The 19,584-nt window shown below is 37.5% G+C and overlaps 2 protein-coding genes across 3 annotated transcripts; both read left to right on the forward strand.

Moving 5' to 3' along the window:
- Nucleotides 1–1,412: 1,412 nt before the first annotated feature.
- On the forward strand, nt 1,413–9,394 carry marchf2 (membrane-associated ring finger (C3HC4) 2). Its single transcript, XM_082138904.1, has 5 exons — nt 1,413–1,572; nt 4,253–4,523; nt 4,652–4,856; nt 5,812–6,021; nt 7,402–9,394. Exons 2-5 carry the CDS (start codon nt 4,348–4,350, stop codon nt 7,558–7,560), a joined length of 750 nt encoding a protein of 249 aa, XP_081995030.1. The 5' UTR covers nt 1,413–1,572; nt 4,253–4,347; the 3' UTR covers nt 7,561–9,394.
- A 2,833-nt stretch (nt 9,395–12,227) lies between these two features.
- hnrnpm (heterogeneous nuclear ribonucleoprotein M) lies at nt 12,228–19,341 on the forward strand. Of its 2 annotated transcripts, XM_082138842.1 has the most exons (16): nt 12,228–12,488; nt 13,593–13,768; nt 15,108–15,160; nt 15,773–15,780; nt 15,864–15,957; nt 16,059–16,337; nt 16,423–16,576; nt 16,683–16,732; nt 16,825–16,885; nt 16,992–17,090; nt 17,187–17,228; nt 17,589–17,660; nt 17,747–17,851; nt 17,948–18,531; nt 18,809–18,860; nt 18,956–19,341. In XM_082138842.1, exons 1-16 carry the CDS (start codon nt 12,451–12,453, stop codon nt 19,117–19,119), a joined length of 2,031 nt encoding a protein of 676 aa, XP_081994968.1. In that variant the 5' UTR covers nt 12,228–12,450; the 3' UTR covers nt 19,120–19,341. The 2 variants fall into 2 exon arrangements, with proteins under 2 accessions (XP_081994968.1, XP_081994967.1); XM_082138841.1 differs by lacking the exons at nt 12,228–12,488; nt 17,187–17,228 and having other exon boundaries at nt 13,627–15,780.
- Nucleotides 19,342–19,584: the final 243 nt, after the last annotated feature.

Consider the following 19,584-nt stretch of genomic DNA (forward strand, 5'->3'; position numbering starts at 1 on the left):
TAGGCCTACACGAAAAAACGCGAAGGAAAAACTTTTCCATTTTTAGTACATTGTTGTCATGTAAATGTACCCTAAAACTATTAAAAACATTTCTCTTAATTAAAATAAAGCTGACATCAAATAAAATAGAAATATACTCATTGATAAACTCTACATTAAATTAGAAATTGACTAGGAAATAAATTGAAATAAGTATGTTGAAACACTAAAATTAATAACTGGGGGAAAATAACTAAAACTGAAATAAAAAATAAATTAAACCTAATTTATTGACAAAAGCACAAAATGAAATTGCTAAATATTAAACTAAAATTAACATGAGAACTAAAAATCTATATAAAATAAAAGCTAATTCAAAATATTAATGAATCTATAATGAACAAATAACAATGGTTTATCTATGTCAAAATTCATGTCTTGATGTTTTTTTGTAATTATGGCTTTGTTAATATAAGAAAAAGCATTATACAGTTGCTATTTAGGATTTTAAACTAGTTTTAAATCGAAGTGTTTAAATCCAAGAATTGGTAAAAATTACATGCGAAAATAATTGACCCAAGACACATAAAAAAAAAATAAAAAAAAAATCTAAAAAACATTAAAAACCACAGCCCCATATCAAAGAAAACTACTCATCAAAAGAAATAAAATTAAGATTTTTAGATGACATTTCTTCAAAACTCAGGAATAAAAGTGTATCTTAAAGGTATAGCGGAGGATCTTTCCAAATTTTAGATAAGACCCGCCCTCTCCACTTTTTGAAAAGTTTGATTGATTCACCAGAATGATTGACAATTAGGAGGACCAATAGTTTAGACTACCCACCAGGAAGTAAAACATCCTCCGCTATACCTTTAAGCACTAAAAATGAAATATTAAATTAAGTTTGTAAATAAATAATAAATTAAGTTTCTCATAAACTGTTCACTTGCTAAAAATATACTAAAAAGACAAGTATTTTTAAGTTAAAGAATGATTCTCAACATTAAACAATCTGATAAAAATCACATAAAGCACGCAAATTAAACACAAAATTAAAAACCTAAACATAAATTTTTTTTTTTTTTTTTATTTCTTAAATAATTTGGTAAAAACTAAAAAAGACGTAATAAAAGTGCACATTCTTATGCACAATACCGAAAAATGAAAGATTACAGTAAGCAAACACATTTTGTTCACTATTGCTAAAAAATAAAGAAAGTATTTAACTTAAAGAATGATTCTCAAATCAAACCATATTTCCATCACAACACATAAAAGCTCCTCATGAGAAGTGAACAGTCCTTTAGAAACAACACCGAGCACTTCTCGGATAACGGTTATTCACAAAGCTGTTTACGTAAATTCCGAAGCAGCGCTGCGTACAGAAGCTCCTCCCTCTACGCTCTTGTCGTAAACACTCCACAGCGCTAATCAGAGACGTCGGTAGGAGGCCGAACCGAGCCGAGTCGTTTGCTGAAAGGATCAAACCCAAAACAAAGCTTGTACTTTCACCCTATCGCTTGAAAACAAGCGTCATTTTCAAAAGGAATTCACATTTAAACACAACAGCTCAACATGGAGATTCAGAAGGTAAGATTAGACAAGAAATGTTGTTTTAATCTATAATCCTAGGCTTTGGTGGTATATTTTGCTACATGGCTAATGTAACTAGCAGCCTAATGCAGCTGCATTATTCCACATTCACCATGACTGTGTCTTAATACGTATAGAATCGTTTTAATTTCAATTTAAACGAATAGTCTGAAATCTATACAACATTTAGCGCTGTGTTAGAGGACATTTATGTTTCATTTGCAGCTTGTGGTGTGTGCCAAAGGCCCACCCAAGACCAGTGTCAGACAGATCAAACCAGATCAGATCAAACCAGATCAGATGGTTTCAATGTGGACTGACACTATGGCAGCACAAGCAGTGGATTTAATATCTTGGGGGATAAAAAATATCAAATACAGGGTATAAAAGTGCACGTTCTTACACAAAACTGAAAAATGAAATATTACAGGAATTAATGCCTAAACACATTTTGTTCACTGTTGCTAAATTAAAGACAAGTGTTTAAGTTAAAGTATGATTCTCAAATCAAACCATATTTTTTTTCCCATCACAACACGTAAAGCTCCACATGAGCAATGAACAGCCCTTAGATATAATAACAATAGGCACTTCTCGAAAGACGGTTATTCACAAAGCTGTTGCAACGCTCCGTTTTCTATTTCTGTTTAAAAATAATAGTCTGAAATCTATACATTGGAAGAAATGTGTTTAATTTGCAGTTTGGGGAGCCTTTAATCTGAAATGTCAGTGCATTTATGCTGTTCATTTCTTGTCTCTTTTTCTGTCCATACAGTCCCATGTTATGATGTTGGTTTGATTTAGATTTCATAGTCCAGCAAGTTGCCATCCCACAAAATATGTATTAAATAATGCTGTCAAAGGTAGACCGTTCGTTCACTAGGTTTCTTTAGTCCCTTGACATTTTTTTTGTTTTGTTTTTAATGTAACCTTCTCCCTTTAAATACTGTGGTCAGTTCAGGAATAATTTATGCAAGTTTATATTATTTATTTGAAAGAATTAAAAGAGCAGTTTCATGTCTATCTCTGTATTGTTCAACTGGTTGAGGTTGATATGGGATTTAGAAAGTAATTTGTAATAAGTAATGCATTACATTTTAGAGAGAATAGGTCTAATTAGTACAGTAATCTACACTGTTGAAGATGTAATTAGTAGCTTGTTACTTTTATTCTAATTATGACTTACCCAACTTACCCAACACTGATTATAATGACATATTGTGTTAAAAAAAATCCTCACGTTGTTTTAAACCTTGCCTGAATTTCTTCCGTGGAACACAAAAGGAGACGTTTTGAAGAATATCCAAGCTGCACTTTTTTATATAGAATGAAAGCATGTAGTGATTATGATTGTCAAGCTCTGAAGTCAATCAAAATCAGGTTTTTGATTTTAAAATGTTTCTGAGGCTAAGTTTGGAATATAGTGGACAATTCATTCTTTTTTTGTGGGACTTTTATAGTGCATGTTTAAAAGTAAAATATGGTCCTGATAATAAACTCTAGATAAAAAAAAAAAAACGTCTTTAAAACTCAAAATAAATAAATAATATATACATACAGTACATATATATATATATGTACTGTATATGTATTCCGTGTGTGTATATATTATAGTTTGACTCGTCTCTTGTATTCCTAAAAAAAGCAAAACATAGTTACAGTTAGGCACCTACAATGCAAGTGAATGGGCCCATTTTTGGATGATTTAAAAGCACAAATGTGGAGCTTATAATTTTATTAATTCACTTACAATATTTTTTCTGGTAAAACTCATTTATTGTTTGAGCTGTAAAGCTTTTTAAATAATAATTTTAGGGTTTACCCCTGTAAAGGCCAATTCACGCCGCACAGACAAATGCTAACAAACATGTTTGTTGTGTTGGATCAGTGTGTAACACACTGATCCAACAAAACACAACAAACATGTTTGTTTACATGCTTTACAAGCTTTAGATGCCCTGGCCTGTTGGCGTCTGTTGGAGTTGGTCGGAGTTTGTTTTCACCCGACTGAACATGTTCAATCAGTGTTTTTTGGGGCAGTGTGAACATGACAGTTATTTGTTAACGGCTAGTAACTTGTTTGTCTGTTCGGTGTGAATTGGCCTTTAAATTGTAAAACGAACACAAAAAAAACCATTTTTTTTGTAGCTATAGCCTACTTTTGAAATTGAAACAGTTAGTATTTTATCATTTACAAATTGGCCACATTCACTGCCTTTGCAGGTATCGCACTGTAACTCAGATTTTTGCTTGTTTTGTAAGAAAATGATGGACAAGATATTTTTTGTGGTAACAAATGCTGTTTATTGAACTAAACTTGTATTGAACACGTAATATTTTGTTAATAGCTCAAAGTATAGTTATGTAATTAAGGTGCAGTCGCGTTTTCTGTTGTTCAGTGAATTTTTGTGCGTGAAATCAAGTCATTTCATTACGAATCCAGTCAATCCACACAATCTGGAAATTTGCATATAGGTGAGATATTTACTCATGCAGATTTTGCATTGGTTTCAGTTGGTCACATGGATTCACAGCATTGACTCCTGTGTGGGCTGTGGGCTTCATACATCACTACACTATTGATGATAGACAATTTACCATTTTTGCATGACAAAATTTCACCGAAACTGGCTGTTCCCCCTCAAAATTACAGTGTAAATGTTCCTTCTCTCTGCAGTGGTAGGGTCTTTGTGAGTTGAGGTGTGGGAGCGAGGCTGCTCCCTGATTCCCCCCGGTGTTCCCCTGCCCCCCGCCCTCCTGGACGGCCCCGAAATGACCACAGGGGAGTGTTGCCACCTCCCAGGCTCCCTGTGTGACTGCACTGGCAACGCTGCCCTGTCCAAAACAGTGGAGGAGGCTGACAACCGCCGGGCCCAATACGTCACCCAGGTCACGGCCAAGGATGGACGTCTACTATCTACTGTTATCAAAGCCCTGGGCACCCAGAGGTAAACAATTTGAAACAATATTATGTGTAATATTAAGCATGCAATTTAACATAGTATTGACAAATACAGTCACGTGATGCTCATTTCCGTGACCTAGAGATAAAGCTGTTAACTTTGTTCTCTGTTAGTGATCGGCCAATTTGTCGGATCTGCCACGAGGGTCAAGACGTGTGCAACAGCGAGGGGCTTCTCTCACCATGCGACTGCACAGGCACGTTGGGCACGGTCCACAAGAGCTGCCTGGAGAAGTGGCTGTCCTCCTCGAACACCAGCTACTGTGAGCTGTGCCACACTGAGTTCACCATTGAGCGCCGGCCCCGACCCCTCACAGAGGTAACAAAGGTTAATGCCTTCAGCCACGTCTGCATGGCTCCGCCTCACTTTTCCATTGTACATTTATATATATAAATTTGTTATAATAATTGTCAGTATTATTGTTGTTATTTATGCCATTTCTACTCCTGCAAAGTTATTTATTTATATCCTTGATTTGTCATGTCTAATTAAGCTATACATTTCTCAGTTGAGAAATTATCCAAACAATGCATTTAAAGAAGTTACTTTACCTTTGAATAGCATTGTTGGGCACTTTTTTTAATTAAGCGGTAAAAATATTGTTGAAACTGGTCTGTATCTAAGAATGTCAATTGTAATATCGATTATTGGTTTTGGGAAAAAATAGCTCTTTATTAGGGGTGTAACGATACCTTCATGTCACGATTCGATACATATCACGATACGATATTATTGCGGTACTCCCAAGACATGATGAAAGGTTAACTGTTGATTAAAATGCTAAATTTGATATTACATTGTGGGTGTAAATGAATAGACTTGGACTTGGTGCTGATAACCCAATGCACAGGACAATAGTGACACCAGAATCAAAATATTGAGGATTCTGAAGCTGAAAATACAGAATTATTTTAGACGAATATGCTTGCACTCTGTCACTGACTAGATATATTTAGACAAATGATTGACAAATCAAAGATATAAATAAATAAATAACTTTTTACTGGTAACATAAGACATTTGGCATTATCAGGACAGGACCCACAAATATTCCCCCATTGCATTATTATACATTATATTCAACATTATATATAGTAGTTTAATGTAGTACTGACTTTAAAACTTTTTTCTCACATAGTAATTTTAATTTTTTGGGGGGAACTATCCACGATACATATTGTTGCAATTTTGTATTGCAATATATTGTGACGCAGTATTGTAACACCCTTACTGTTTATACATTATCACTAAACCTCACATCATCTTTCAATAGTGGCTTAGGGACCCGGGCCCCCGGAATGAGAAGCGCACCCTCTTCTGTGACATGGTGTGCTTCCTGTTTATAACGCCCCTGGCGGCCATCTCCGGCTGGCTGTGTTTACGGGGCGCACAGGACCACCTGCACTTCAACAGTCGCCTGGAGGCAGTCGGCCTCATCGCTCTGACCATCGCACTCTTCACCATCTACGTCCTCTGGACTCTGGTAGTGTATTACAAACCATTCAAATAGATTTACATGTTTTATTCAGAATGCTTAAATTGACTTGTCTGAACATGTCTGGGTCATATTTAAAAAATCTTCCCAAAATCCATAGAAAATAAATAAGAAATAATCCTTTGTGTTAATTATGTTTAAATTTTCTCATTACCTTAATGCAAAGAAATGTTGTTTTCATTACTGCAATGCAAAAAATATCTCATTCTCTTTACCATAGTCCCAAAAAAATGTTCTTCTCATTACCGTAATACAAATATTTCTTGTTTTCATTACTGCAATGCAAAAGATATCTCATTCTCTTTACCATAGTCCCAAAAAAATCTTGTTCTCATTACTGCAATACAAAGAATTCTTGTTTATTAATACTGCAGTGCAAAGAAATATCTGGTTCTCATTAACATATTGCAAAAAATCTCACTCCTGACACTGTAACCACTCCTTTACAGTGCAAATCACGGGGTGTCAAACTCAGTTCCTGGAGGGTCACTGTTCTTCTGAGTTTAACTCTAACCCTAGTTAAACACACCTGAACCAGCTTATTCAAGTGCTGCGTTTTAACTGCACTTTTAGAAATACACTCGCAAACTTCCCTAATCACTTTCCCTCGAGGGAATCCCCTCTGATGTTTTGAAGTGCATTAAACTTCAAGTGGGCAAGGGAAGTGAGTCTACTCAATATGTACACTACTCAATATGCGTCTACTCAGTATGTACACTTCAGGCAGATCCATAGACCACAATGCGACAAGATTGTGACGTCACACAGCAGATCGCGATTAAAGGTAGGGTAGGCTATTTGTTTTTAAACACTTTTTGTTATACTGGTTTTATACTACTCTCTTTACATCCTAGCAATCAATAATAAAAGTGGTCTAAATATTAAAACATGTTCATATATCTTCTGTGGAAGTCTGAGGACCAAAAAATGTTCGTCCAATCATTGCATTCTGTCTGAAATTTTATTGCATTTTTAGAAACTTGGTAAACAAATCTAGTACTTATGAGTCATTCTGATTCTCAGAATCTGATTCTCATTACCGTAATGCAAAAAAAAACATTACTGTAATTCTACTGTAATTACTGTCTCATTACTGTAATTCTTAGAAAATACAAATTGTTTACTGTTATATATAGTCATATTTTTTGTAATGCCTTTAATTTATGCTGATTTTAATACAAAATCATCTTTGTATCCTGACGTGATGATTCTCATACCCCAGAATGAGTGTTTGAGGGAATGTTCCTATAATTTTTTTATTTTTTTTATTATTATTTTGAGTTTGGCATGAAATGTCACCCAGGCATGTTCTTCATGAGATTCACCATTTTAATCTCTCAAACCCCAAAAATTGTCCTTGTTTTGCAGGTCTCATTCCGCTACCACTGTCAGTTGTACTCCGAGTGGAGACGAACCAATCAGAAAGTCCGCTTGCTCATTCCTGACACCAAGGGTGCACACTCTACCCAGCATTCCCTGCTTTCCACAAAGCTGCTGAAAAAGACAGCAGACGAGACCATAGTATGAGAGACGTGGTGCAGGGGAACGTGGCCCGATCGCGTGGTATTAGCGTGCTTCAGGTTCTTGACGCAGCGTCGTCAACTAGAACCGCGGCACTTTTGGATGCATTCTTTTCTATTTAATCCTTTTTATCTAAATATGTGAGCACTTCATTTATTTGATTTTTTTTGTTCATCAGTCTCTTTTAATGTTTTTTTGAGCCTTTATAAGTGTGTTGTTTTAAAGAAACCTTTTATTTATTTGGGGCTTGAACAGCCAGGCTGAGGCCCCATACCGTTCAGTATGCATTGTATTTGAAACAATCAGAAATCTAACTTATGTGTATAGACAATTCCTTTGAGCACAGCGGCGAGGGATTACGACTTGATTACGTACGGCTGCTGAAGCTTAAAACCAAACCTTTCTTTCATTTTTGATGTATTGTTTTTCTACTCATCTACCTTCAAGTACTTTCCATCTTAACCCGACGGAGTCGCTCCTAAGCGATTCTCGCGAACTTAGTCCTCGTGGCTCCTATACGATTTAGTCAATATAAATGTATGAATATATACACACTAAGTGAACGAGTAAGCTCTAAGCTTCAGTTGACATGAGTATTATAGGGTGCTTTGTTAGGTGGCCTGGGCAATGAATGTGGAGGCTGATGTATTTCTGCTGCGATGTAGCGGATGTTCGAAATGTAGGCAGTTGATGAAAAAAAAGAGTGCAATAACACGCCGCCATTGGCATGATTCTGCCGTGGACACACGCAGGTTTTCATGCATGCCTATTTCATTTTGCAGATCTCATCAAATTGGTGACTGTTCGTGTCAATTTTGCGTACGAATCGAACGCTGTTTTGTCCAAATCGAATCGTCTCCGAACAGCGTAAAACAGCACAACGGTGGTTCTAAAGTCGTAGCACTTTCTGACAACGTAGCCTAGATGTGAGCTGATAAAATGTAGATGCGTGTACGCTTTTTGGGATGCAAATGTGTGGCAACTTTCTTTGTTGTTGTTGAGTTGTGGTAAGTGCAAATGCAAACAGACCTCTACAGTTCATTGTTCTGAATCACTTTCAAATGGCTCTAATACATTTTTTTCCCCTTCATTTTCAGTATGTTTGAAGACGAATGTGTATGTGTGTTTACAGTGTGCGTTTTGTAAGCTCTGGCTGTTTAGTTAGTATAAAATGGCTGAGGTTAAGAATGGCATACTTGGAATTTTGTAGCAGTTTATCTTGTGAAAGATGCAGGTCAAGCAACAGAGGAAGTCAAACATCTTTGCCAGACCAGTAATAAAACCGTCGTCCATGAAAGGCCCTGCAAAGGTGTCTTTTAGCTGTGTGTCGTATTGGTGCAAGAAGAATCTGCAGAACGCCAACCATCAGAGCTTTTAGTTCCCTACAGTAATGTAACGGGTAATCTGTGGGAATGGTTCTTTGGGATACGCAGTTTTGTAATAATTGCACATTTGCCACTCCTAACGCTGTGGAAGATCTAGGTCTGAAAGTGCGCAAATTGTTTGAGGCTTGAATTTGGCGGTAAAGGTCATTAAAGTGATCGTTCACCTGAAAATGTCATTATTTACTCACATTCATGTCGTTCTGTTATTTTAATCGTTGAACAATTTTGACTGCTACATCTACCGCTACATGAACCATGTGCCAAGTCCATATGATAATTTGGTGAGAGAACCAGAACAAAATTAAAGAGGGACTCTTTCCTGAAGCTCTGAAATTTAATTTGCATTTATGTTTAGAGTCAGAAATGGCTGATTTGCCATGCCTAGTTGATTTTTGAAAGCTTTTCAGTGAATTACAGCTTAAATTTTGGCCTTTGTGTGAATTCCGAAGAGTTGGGATATAGTGCACAAGTTGTATGGACCACTTTTTTCATAAACATCTGTGGGTTTCACATATAAAAGACTGGAACAACATGAGGGTGAGTAAATAATGACAGTGTTGAACTGTTCCTTTAAAGCTAATAAAATGAGCTACCTAAGATATGTTGGTCCATAATTTTTTTTATTGTAAATTCTGATGCGTCTCAATTGTAAATGTGTAGATAAACTGATGTCTCTGTTATTAAGAAGTGTTGTGTGCTGTAGGTCCAGGGTTCTGTATGTGTGTGTGTGTGTGTGTGTGTGTGTGTGTGTGTGTGGAGCAGACAGGCCCATGAATGTCTGGATTATTTGCTGACCACTTTTTATTTTAAAGAACGCAGCTGATCGGCCTGCGGTTAGACGCTTGTAGTTCACGCGGCGGCGCGGCGCTGACAAAGTTCAGTACCAAAATCAAGTGAGTTTGAAACCAAAAGGTGTTTCTGTAGTTGGAAATTCAAACATGCAAATGTTTTCCCCTCAAATGAATCCTGTCTCCCATGAGCTCATTTTGCTTTGGAGAATGGGAGAGATGTCACCAGAGGAATAAAAACTTTAATGTAAAACCGTGTTCCTCTCTAAATGGATTTTTTTGTAAGGGAAAAAAGTTGTGCAATAGATACACAAATTATGATGGCATTATTTGTTGGTATTTTTAAAGGGTTTTAGGAATAATCCATCTTTATCATTGTCCTCTTTCCCATTGCTCTTTTGTGTCGATTTGAACCATTACTTCAAACCACAGAGGTTTAACTAGTGGTCTTGGATCACCAACGACAGGCAACTTTACCAGCTTACTGCTAACTTGAGGAATGCTGTCTCATTGTTGTGCTTCCACCTGCTTTCTTCACTTTTTGGGCCATACCCTGGTTATTTTGCAATTTATACATCAAGAGTGCAATTTCAAAAATATTACAATGCAATTCTTACCTATAACCTTAACAATACATGTATGGTATAGACATAGATGTAAATGTTGTTGCATATGAAGGACTTTAGGAGGAGAGGGACAATGTTGAACTCATAATTTAATTTAATTTTTTATTAACTTGCAGTGGATGCCAATGAGCTGGCCACAATATGCAACCCTGCAAGAGCAGTTCAGCAGCTCAAATGATGTTAATAAAACCAAACTTAACTGTTCCTCCAATGCATGCTTTCTTATTTAAATACAATGGCACTTTCACTCATTTATAATGGAAATGCGGTTTCTGTTGTAAATTTCGGAGTTTTTTTTTTAAGCTTTTGTTGCCGTTTAAAAAAGGAGACATTTACAAAGCGGATCTGAACTTAATTGTAAACATGTTCACATAGTTTGTTGATTCAGTTGAAATATCTCTAATTTTGCCAGTGTGTGTTTTAATGTATTCATACTGAATATCATTTTGCTTCTGTTTTTTTTTTTTTTTTCATTTGTTCATGGAGCACAGGATTTTTATCACTCTGAACTTTTGCAAATACTACAATGTTTATGTTGTGCAGTGGCTAAGAGAAAGATGTCTGTAATGTCCTCACCAAAATATGTTGGTGCTTTAAATCAGCCAAGAAAAGTGTGCAAAGCAAATTAAAAATGATGCTCTGGATCTGATAACTGTGCGGTTGTTGTTTTTCCCCCACCAAAGTGTCATTTCCACAACATCTATTGTGTAATAGCATTCTGTGATGGAAATGACATTTCAAACATTTATGGAAAAAAATTGACAATCTCATGCTAGCAGATACTTACATTATTCGCATTATGTGTATACTAAATATAAAGAAATATTTTACACACATGCATCATTTGACAAAATAACAGCTTGAATTGAAGTGACAAACAATATATGATATTTACCTTGATTTCTTCTCATATATTTCAACTTTTCACCAACAGTTATCTCTTTGATGATACACAAATGTAACTTTTGAAAATACTGTACATTAGAAGCAAAATTGTTCAATGTGGTGGAAATGATAAATATTGAATTGAATGATTATTTCACTCTTTGATTAGAAGGTGGTGTTAAACATTTAATTTCACATTTGTTTTATTTATTTCCATAGATCTTCAAATAACAAAAAGAAGAGGTTGAAACTTGTAAATAGAAAGGGATAGTGGGAACACTTTACAATAAGGTTCGTTAGTTAACATTAGTTAATGTGTTAACTAACAACGAGCAATACATTTGTTGCAGTATTTATTCATATTTGTTAATGCTAGTTAATAAAAATACAGTTGTACATTGTTTGTTCATGTTCACAGTGCATTAACTAATGTTAACAAATACAACTTTTGATTTGAATAATGTATTAGTAAATGTTGAAATTAATATTAACTAAGATTAATAAATGCTGTAGAAGTATTATTCATTCTTAGTTCATGTTAACTAAGATAGTTAACTAATAAACCTTATTGTAAAGTCGTATTACCGGAATAGTTCACCCAAAAATTAAAATTCTGTCATCATTTACTCACTCTCAAACCTGTACGAGTTTCTTTCTTCTGCTGAACACAAAAAAAAGGTATTCTGAAGAATGTTGGTAACAGTTGATGTTCCCCCTTGACTTCCATAGTATGGGAAAAAAACATACTATGGAAGTCAATGTTTGGGACACATCAACTGTTTGGGTCCTGACATTCAAAATATCTAATTTTGTGTTCAGCAGAAGAAAGAAATTCATACCGGTGATTTCTGGGTGAACTATACATTTAATGTCATAATATAATGGTTATAACAACACCTACTCACGGGCCGCTTTCCTGGGAGTTTTGAACAAGAACGCGCGTCACACATTGTTTCCCATCATGCCTTTCTTCGCCTCCAATATCAGCTTCGCTCCCTTTGCGTCGCCGCCATTTCACCAGACGAAGGACTCAAGCAGCGGCTGAACATTATTTGCAGTAGAGGAGAAACATCACCTCACTGAGACAGCAACACGTCTGAGCATTGTTTTTACGACTTTAAATTCGTGTTTATCTTTATCTAGACCTAGTCTGAGTGGTTTAGAGCAGCTTAATCTGAAAGAGGAGGAAAACAGCAAACATCTGAAGGCAAAATGTCGACTGAGGCTTCGCCAGAGAAACCAGGCCAAGGGTAACGCGACAACTGCTTGTTTTTTTTTCTTCTACACGTTTTGCTGCTTATATGTTTAAAATAGTGTTAGATGTCGAGTGCATTTTTAGTGATAATAATCGTAGTAGTTCAGCTGCAGTAAAATATCATGGTTTTTTGCTTAAGGACAAAATCGTTTGGTTGGTTCATATCCTGCTGAAACAAAGAGTCGTTGGATTCCCAACGGCAGGAAACAAGCTAAGGAAACATCATGCATGAAATGTGTTTTATACACGAAATAAAGCATATAGACGACATATGAAACACTTTTTTTGTTAGGTAACAAACACAAGACGAGCGTCCTTTGTTTGCTGCTTGGCCTAAGTTGGTTGCATGTCTGTTCAGATTGTGGCCCTCGTTATATTAGCTAATGAATAGATTTTTTTTTTTTTTTTTTTTAAACGCATTAACATCTAAGAAACCGTTTACTTTAAAATATTATTAAATATATTTAAAAAATAAGTCAATTTATGATAAATTTGATCTGCTAAAATGTAATATTTACCGGTTTCTAACAGTTTCACCTATCTCTGTAACTGCGATCTCAACCCTGTTGCCAGGTTATTGTTAGACAAAAGATAAAACAAATAATATTCTTATATTAATGGCAAGTATAATTTCGGAAACAACAAAAACATGTGATATTTAACTAGATAGAGTGATGGTTTAAAGTGACACAAACCCTGTTCGACCTTATTCTTTTAATACATTTTATTTCTACACTGTAAAAATAATTGCTGTGATTATCACAACTTAAAATTCAACATTAGAATAAGAAATAATGTGGTGTTTCAAGTTAAAAAAGTATGTGTTTGTGCTTGACTTCAAAAATTAAGGTCAGGGAACTTTAGTTAAGTTGGATTTTTAAGTTATCCCAACAAATTTTAAGTTGTTATAACTAATTGCAGACATATTTTTTTACAGTGTATAACACAGAAAACGTGTCACAAATTGAGTCTTTAAACTTTAGGGTGGAAAAATTGAAACTCTGTAGCCTACATTGAATAAAAAACCCACAACTGCTCACACAAAATGTAGTTTTATCTCTTGGGTTTGTTGATTTTGCTCGTTTTATTTTCCATACAGAAATTCAGTGAACGGCAAGTCCAACCATGAGTCGAGAAAGGAGAGGCCCCAAAAGCGTGGTGGCGGGGGGCGATTTGAACCTTACGGAAACCCCAACAAGAGATACCGTGTGTTTGTCAGCAACATTCCCTATGATGTTAAATGGCAAACGCTGAAAGATCTCATGAAGGAAAAAGGTAAGGTTTTGTGCTGCTTGGTTGTATATCCCAGGTTAGGTTAGGACCTTTTTTTAGTTTTGGGGGTTTTGAAGGTGGCCAACTACACAGTTGCTTTAGGTCAGAGGATAAACATCCCATCATGGGGAAGTGGTCTTGGAAAAAAAGGCTGTTCGAAAAGTGTCTTGAGGGAAAAAGGCTGTTGTGGAAAAGTTAAATTATTCAAGATTCCTAATGTGGCTTGATGGCACTTTAAACTTGTGCGAACTGCACATACATTTAGAACAGAGTTTAATCCATTCATTTGAATCTGATGCCATCAATCGGTCTCTTTGGCTTTGGAGAAAGTGTGTAGATTTCACCCTAACCTGTTGGATAGTATTTCAGAACAACCCATGAGTGGTCACATTTTTTCCCAATCCATGTGTAGTACCCCCTCCATGCCTAATGAATCTTACGCATGGGGAATTTCATGTGGAAATTGTTGCTTGTAGAATTAAATTGCATTTTCTTTTTTAGGTTTGCCAGAGTGAATGTTGTTGCAGCAGATCTTCATTATTGTGCCCATAAAAAAAATGGATGTGTGATTGATTTCTGGGGGTACAGGTCTACAGAGTAAAGCAGCTTCTTAAGCTGGTCCTTGTTTTATCTTATGGACAGACGTTCTTGCTGGAGAAATGCCAGGTGGTTCTTCGATGTAGTTTTTGACAAACAGACTAGACCTTGTTTTGGTTTGCAGTCTCATCGGATGCAAAGTCAGCATCTAATCCTATTCTTGAGTGTTCATCCAACGGGACTTGTTGGAGCTGGTTTGGCTAATCGATTAAATTCAAGAGTCTCAATGCCAATTGTTTAGTTGGGAAGCCAAGTTGGTTCCAGGTGGATGAGGTTTCAGTTTCTGTAATTTCAAAACATTTATTTTATAACATAGGTTTAGCTATTTTTATTTAGCTACTTTTTTTTTTTTTTATGCCTTATCGACACGGTTTAGGTGTGTTGAATGTTTTGGAGGTAGCCGAAGACGTGTTAACCGCAACAGACGTTTTCATTGACGTCCAACAAAGGCCTTAGTTGGCAATCCATCCAATTTTCGATGGCTCGGGAGGTAAAATCCTTTTGGTCAGTCTTGGATGTTGAGGATCCCAGCAAGGACAGCTTAAGAAGTTTTCCTTAACCTTTTACAGCTTGCTTCTTGTAGACCTGTACCAGAATTTGTGCTGCTGAGGTGCTGGGGGAGGAGGCTCTGGACTCGCAGGCCGAGCTCACTCTCACCGTCCCCCCGTTTGTGTCTGCTCTAAACCCCAATTGTTCTCTCGGCTTCTCTCCCCTTGGTGTGTGTCGTCTGGAATCTGATTTGTAGTGGGTGAGGTAACGTACGTGGAACACTTAATGGACGGAGAAGGCAAATCAAGGGTAAGTGCAAGAGACGAACCTCCCTTTGTCCGCTTGAGTTCTTACATGTACTCTTAGATTTTAATGTGGGATGTTCAGGACTGGGTTGAGAGTTCAAAATGTGTTGTCTTGGGTGGCATTCGAACAAAAATGGACGCCGACTGCGGTTCTGTGTGGAACCAGTTATATAGTAATTCTGGTTTTTGTTTGATTTAAGAGGTAGCTTTATTGCACTGCGAGTCTCATTTCGGACTTCAGGTGGTGTTCAGTAACTAAACAAGGATAACATGGCGTCAATGATTTGTTGAGCGAATCTAGTGGGATAACAACAGAAATGGAGCTTGAATGCGTAATTGGAACTGAAGGCCGGTTGTGTATTCTGGTCAATTAATCCTGTCAGCCATTTTGAGTTTGGATGTAATTATGCACTAAATGTAACTGTTTGAACACCACAGATAAGTATTAAATGAATATATACATATATTTTTTTTTATCAATTTAGTGTGCCTGGAGTATTTGTAAAGGTTTCCTGAGTCAGTTGTCATTGATGTCCTGTGGCTTTTTTTCTAATTGTCTCTCTCATTCCTGTTTTATTTGTTCGTTCTTCCTGGCTGGTGTGCTGACTGAACAAAGGGTTGTGCGTAAGTATCATTCAGCCCATCGATCATTTCTCATTTGTCTGTTCTGCACTTCTCTTGCTAACACTTTTTTTTTCTTCTCAAAGTGTGGTTGAGTTCAGAACTGAAGAACTCATGAAAAAGGCTGTAGAAAAAGTCAACAAACATGTCATGAATGGCCGTCCTCTTAAGGTCAAGGAGGTGAGTGCATCTTGTAGATGAAAAAAACACAAAAAACTGTGCATTATTTTTGTCTATTGTTCAGACCAATTATAAACAACCCCCCTGTATTTCTCTCTCAGGATCCAGATGGAGTGATTGCCCAGCGTGAAGCTAATCGGGCTCACGGGGGCGGTGGTGGCGGCGGCGGCGGACCACCAGGAATGGGTGGAGGAATGGGAGGAGGCATGGGTGGAGGAATGGGAGGAGGCATGGGTGGAGGCATGGGGATGGGCCCAGGTCCTGGCGCTCCTCCACTGGTCAACATCCCTCCCAGTCTCATGAACAATCCCAACATTCCCAATGAGATCATCCATGGACTCCAGTCTGGAAAAATCGGAAGCACCATTTTTGTGGCCAATGTAAGAGTTTGAATTCACTGTGTAACCAAACGTTGAGTTTTAAAACGTGAACCCTGACTGTTCATATGGTATCTTGTCTGCACAGCTGGACTACAAGGTTGGCTGGAAGAAGCTCAAAGAGGTGTTCGGAATGGCTGGAGTGGTTGTGCGTGCTGATATCCTGGAGGATAAGGATGGGAAAAGCAGAGGCATGGGAACGGTCACGTTTGAGATGCCCATTGAGGCCGTTCAAGCAGTCTGTATCCTTTACAATAGCTTTTGATATGTGGAATTGTTTGGAATAAGGTTATTTAATGTGCAAATATAAAATGTGCAATGCTTAAAGTTTTCCTTAATGGATGTTAGCCATGTTCAACGGACAGCTGCTCTTCAACAGGGTCATGCATGTCAAACTGGTAAGTAAATCATGTAGGTTTAGCGATACATTGGTAATATGATTGTAAGCTCATTAAAATCTGCCTCTTCACATCGGTCATTGTATTTTCAGGATGAGAAATCCCTTCCCAAAGGTGACTTTGCACCCCCAGATCGTCCTCCAGCACTCCCTCGTAAGTATTGACTTCATATTCACATTTGCCATGTGAACCGTCATCTTGCAATTGGCTGTTTTTTTTCTTGTTTTTTTTCTAAACCAATTCCCACAATCTCATGCAGGTGGTCTTAGCGGTATCGGTCTTGGTCTGGGACCCGGCGGTCAACCCATCGATGCTACCCAGCTCAACCGGGGTGGAATGGGCAACATGGGACCAGGAGGTAAAAGCATGTTGCCTGTTGAATCTTTTGGATTGTTTGTGCATGTACACTGACCATCATTCCCCACCCCTCTCCATGAATTAATTTTCTTTATAGGAATGGATGGAATGGGCTTTGGTGGCATGGGTAGAGTGGGAGGTATGTGTTTCTCAGGACATCTCATCAGCCATTTTTTTTTTTTTGTGCCTGTTTTGGAAATTTTTATATATCTGGAAGGAACCTGCAGGGGTATGATTTGCATGCCATAGTTCAAATGGCGGTCAGTCCGTTTGGATGGGTGGCATCTAAACTGCTTTACATACTAACTGTGCAGTAACTCCTGAGCAGAAGAGTATTTTCTTCAGCGTTTTTATATATAAGTCGCTACATTTTATCTTCAATAAAAAATTAAGCAAAAATGTGCTTTTATGTACTAAATCGATAATACAGTAGTTTATATAGTATGAAAATTACATGTATATGAAAAGTATATAGTATGTAATTATTTTGATATTTCAGGGATGGATAATTTTGGAGGAGGTATGAACAACATGGATCGTTTTGGCCCATCTGGAATGGGAAGAATGAATGGTAAATGCATTTACAGTTTATTTTATTTATTTTTTTACATCTTGTTTGCTCTTCAGTTTTAAGTTTGAAACCTTTTTTTATTGCAGATATGGATCGTGGAATTGGCGGTGGCTTTGATAGAGAATTTGGTGGTCGCAATGATATGGGAATGTCCCGTAGCAACTTCGGAGAGTCTTTTGACCGAGGAATGGGTTAGTGATGTTTAATCTTTCCTCTTTTAGATTTATTAAACAATAATTTTATTTAAAAGTTTTTATATTCAATTTTGCTAATTAATTGATTGCCAGGAAACACCATGGGAATGGATCGCATGAATTCTGGCATGGACCGGCTTGGTGGTGGCATGGACCGCATGGGAGGACTAGACCGTATGGGAATGGATCGCATGGACCGCATGTCTGATCTGGACCGGTTAGGAACTGGCTTCGACAGAATGGGTTCAGGGCTTGACCGGCTAGGGCCCAGTATGGATCGGCTGGGATCAGGCATCGACCGCATGAGCTCCAGTGTGGACCGCATGGGCCCTGCAGGGTTCGACCGCTTGGGCCCGTCCAGCATGGATCGCATGAGTGGCGGAATGGACTTTGCCTCTCCTATGGGTATGGACAGGATGAACACGGGCCTCGACCGAATGGGTACAAACTTCGACCGCATGGGCTCCGGTGGCATGGACCGCTTCCCCTCCTCAGGTCTTGACCGCATGGGTACCAGCATGGATCGCATGGGCTCTGGTGGCGTTGGTGGTCAGTTTGATAGACCTGCTGATATGGACCGCGGCAACTTCGGCACTCCTTTCAGTGGGGCTGGACAAGGAGGTCCAGGGGCTGGTGGAGCCAATGCCAGGAAGGGCTGCCAGATTTTTGTCAGAAATGTAAGCATTTGATCTTATTTTTTTTTTAAAGATAATCATAAAGAAATGCAGGAAAGCATGTTTGATCACAAACTGTTATTCCAATGTTTATACATTAGGATTTGATTGGAAGGCAAAAAGTTGATATTTGTTCCTGCCCACACGGCCTTTGCTATATCAGCAGACAAGAAAAGTTGTTTCAGTTGTTGTTATAATTTGATTAAAGACTCAAAAGATTCTTCCAAATGTCATATTAAACTTTTCCCCCATTTGTAATGTAATTGTCTATTTTTCACAGCTGCCCTTTGACTTCACCTGGAAGATGTTGAAGGACACTTTCAATTCATGTGGTGAGACTTTCTTTTCCATGTCTAGCAAACCCATCCATTTTCTGCATTGACATTTCTCGTTTCATTAATCGTTATGATGTGCATTTTTCTACCAGGCATTGTGCAGTATGCAGACATAAAGATGGAGAATGGCAAATCCAAGGGCTGTGGTGTGGTGCGCTTTGATAGTCCGGATACTGCCGAGCGTGCCTGTCGTACCATGAACGGCTACCGGCTCAATGGACGAGAGATTGACGTCAGGATTGACAGAAATGCGTAATTGTCGTCTTTTGCCTTCTGCATATGATTCCCTCCACCCCACTCACTATGCTTTCCAATTCAAGTTACATATTTGTATTTGTGCCGAACGGTACACTTTTAGTTTTGCTTATGACTTTTAGAGACCAAATGTTTTTTTTTTCTCCCCACTTTTTATTGTGATGCTTTCCAAGAAATTGCCTTTGTTAAAGGTTTGCTAATAAATCTCAACATTGAGAACTTACACAGTGATGTGTGGTCCTTTTTTAGTCATGTCATCATCTTTGCAGATCTGGTGCGGCTACACAAACCTGGCTTACTTGCTCTAACGATACTTGCATTTATGCGTTTGGCTGATGCTTTTATTGTGTTTAAAAATGAATGGAAAATTGTTTAAAAGTGTAAAAAAAAAAAATCCTAATACATGTGCAGTATTCATTTTAAAGTTTGCATTTTAGAACCTGACATGGCGCTAAGCCCCTTTCCA

Source organism: Leuciscus leuciscus (genome assembly GCF_965113295.1).
Source record: "Leuciscus leuciscus genome assembly, chromosome: 15".
In the NCBI taxonomy this organism is placed as follows: Eukaryota; Metazoa; Chordata; class Actinopteri; order Cypriniformes; family Leuciscidae; genus Leuciscus; species Leuciscus leuciscus.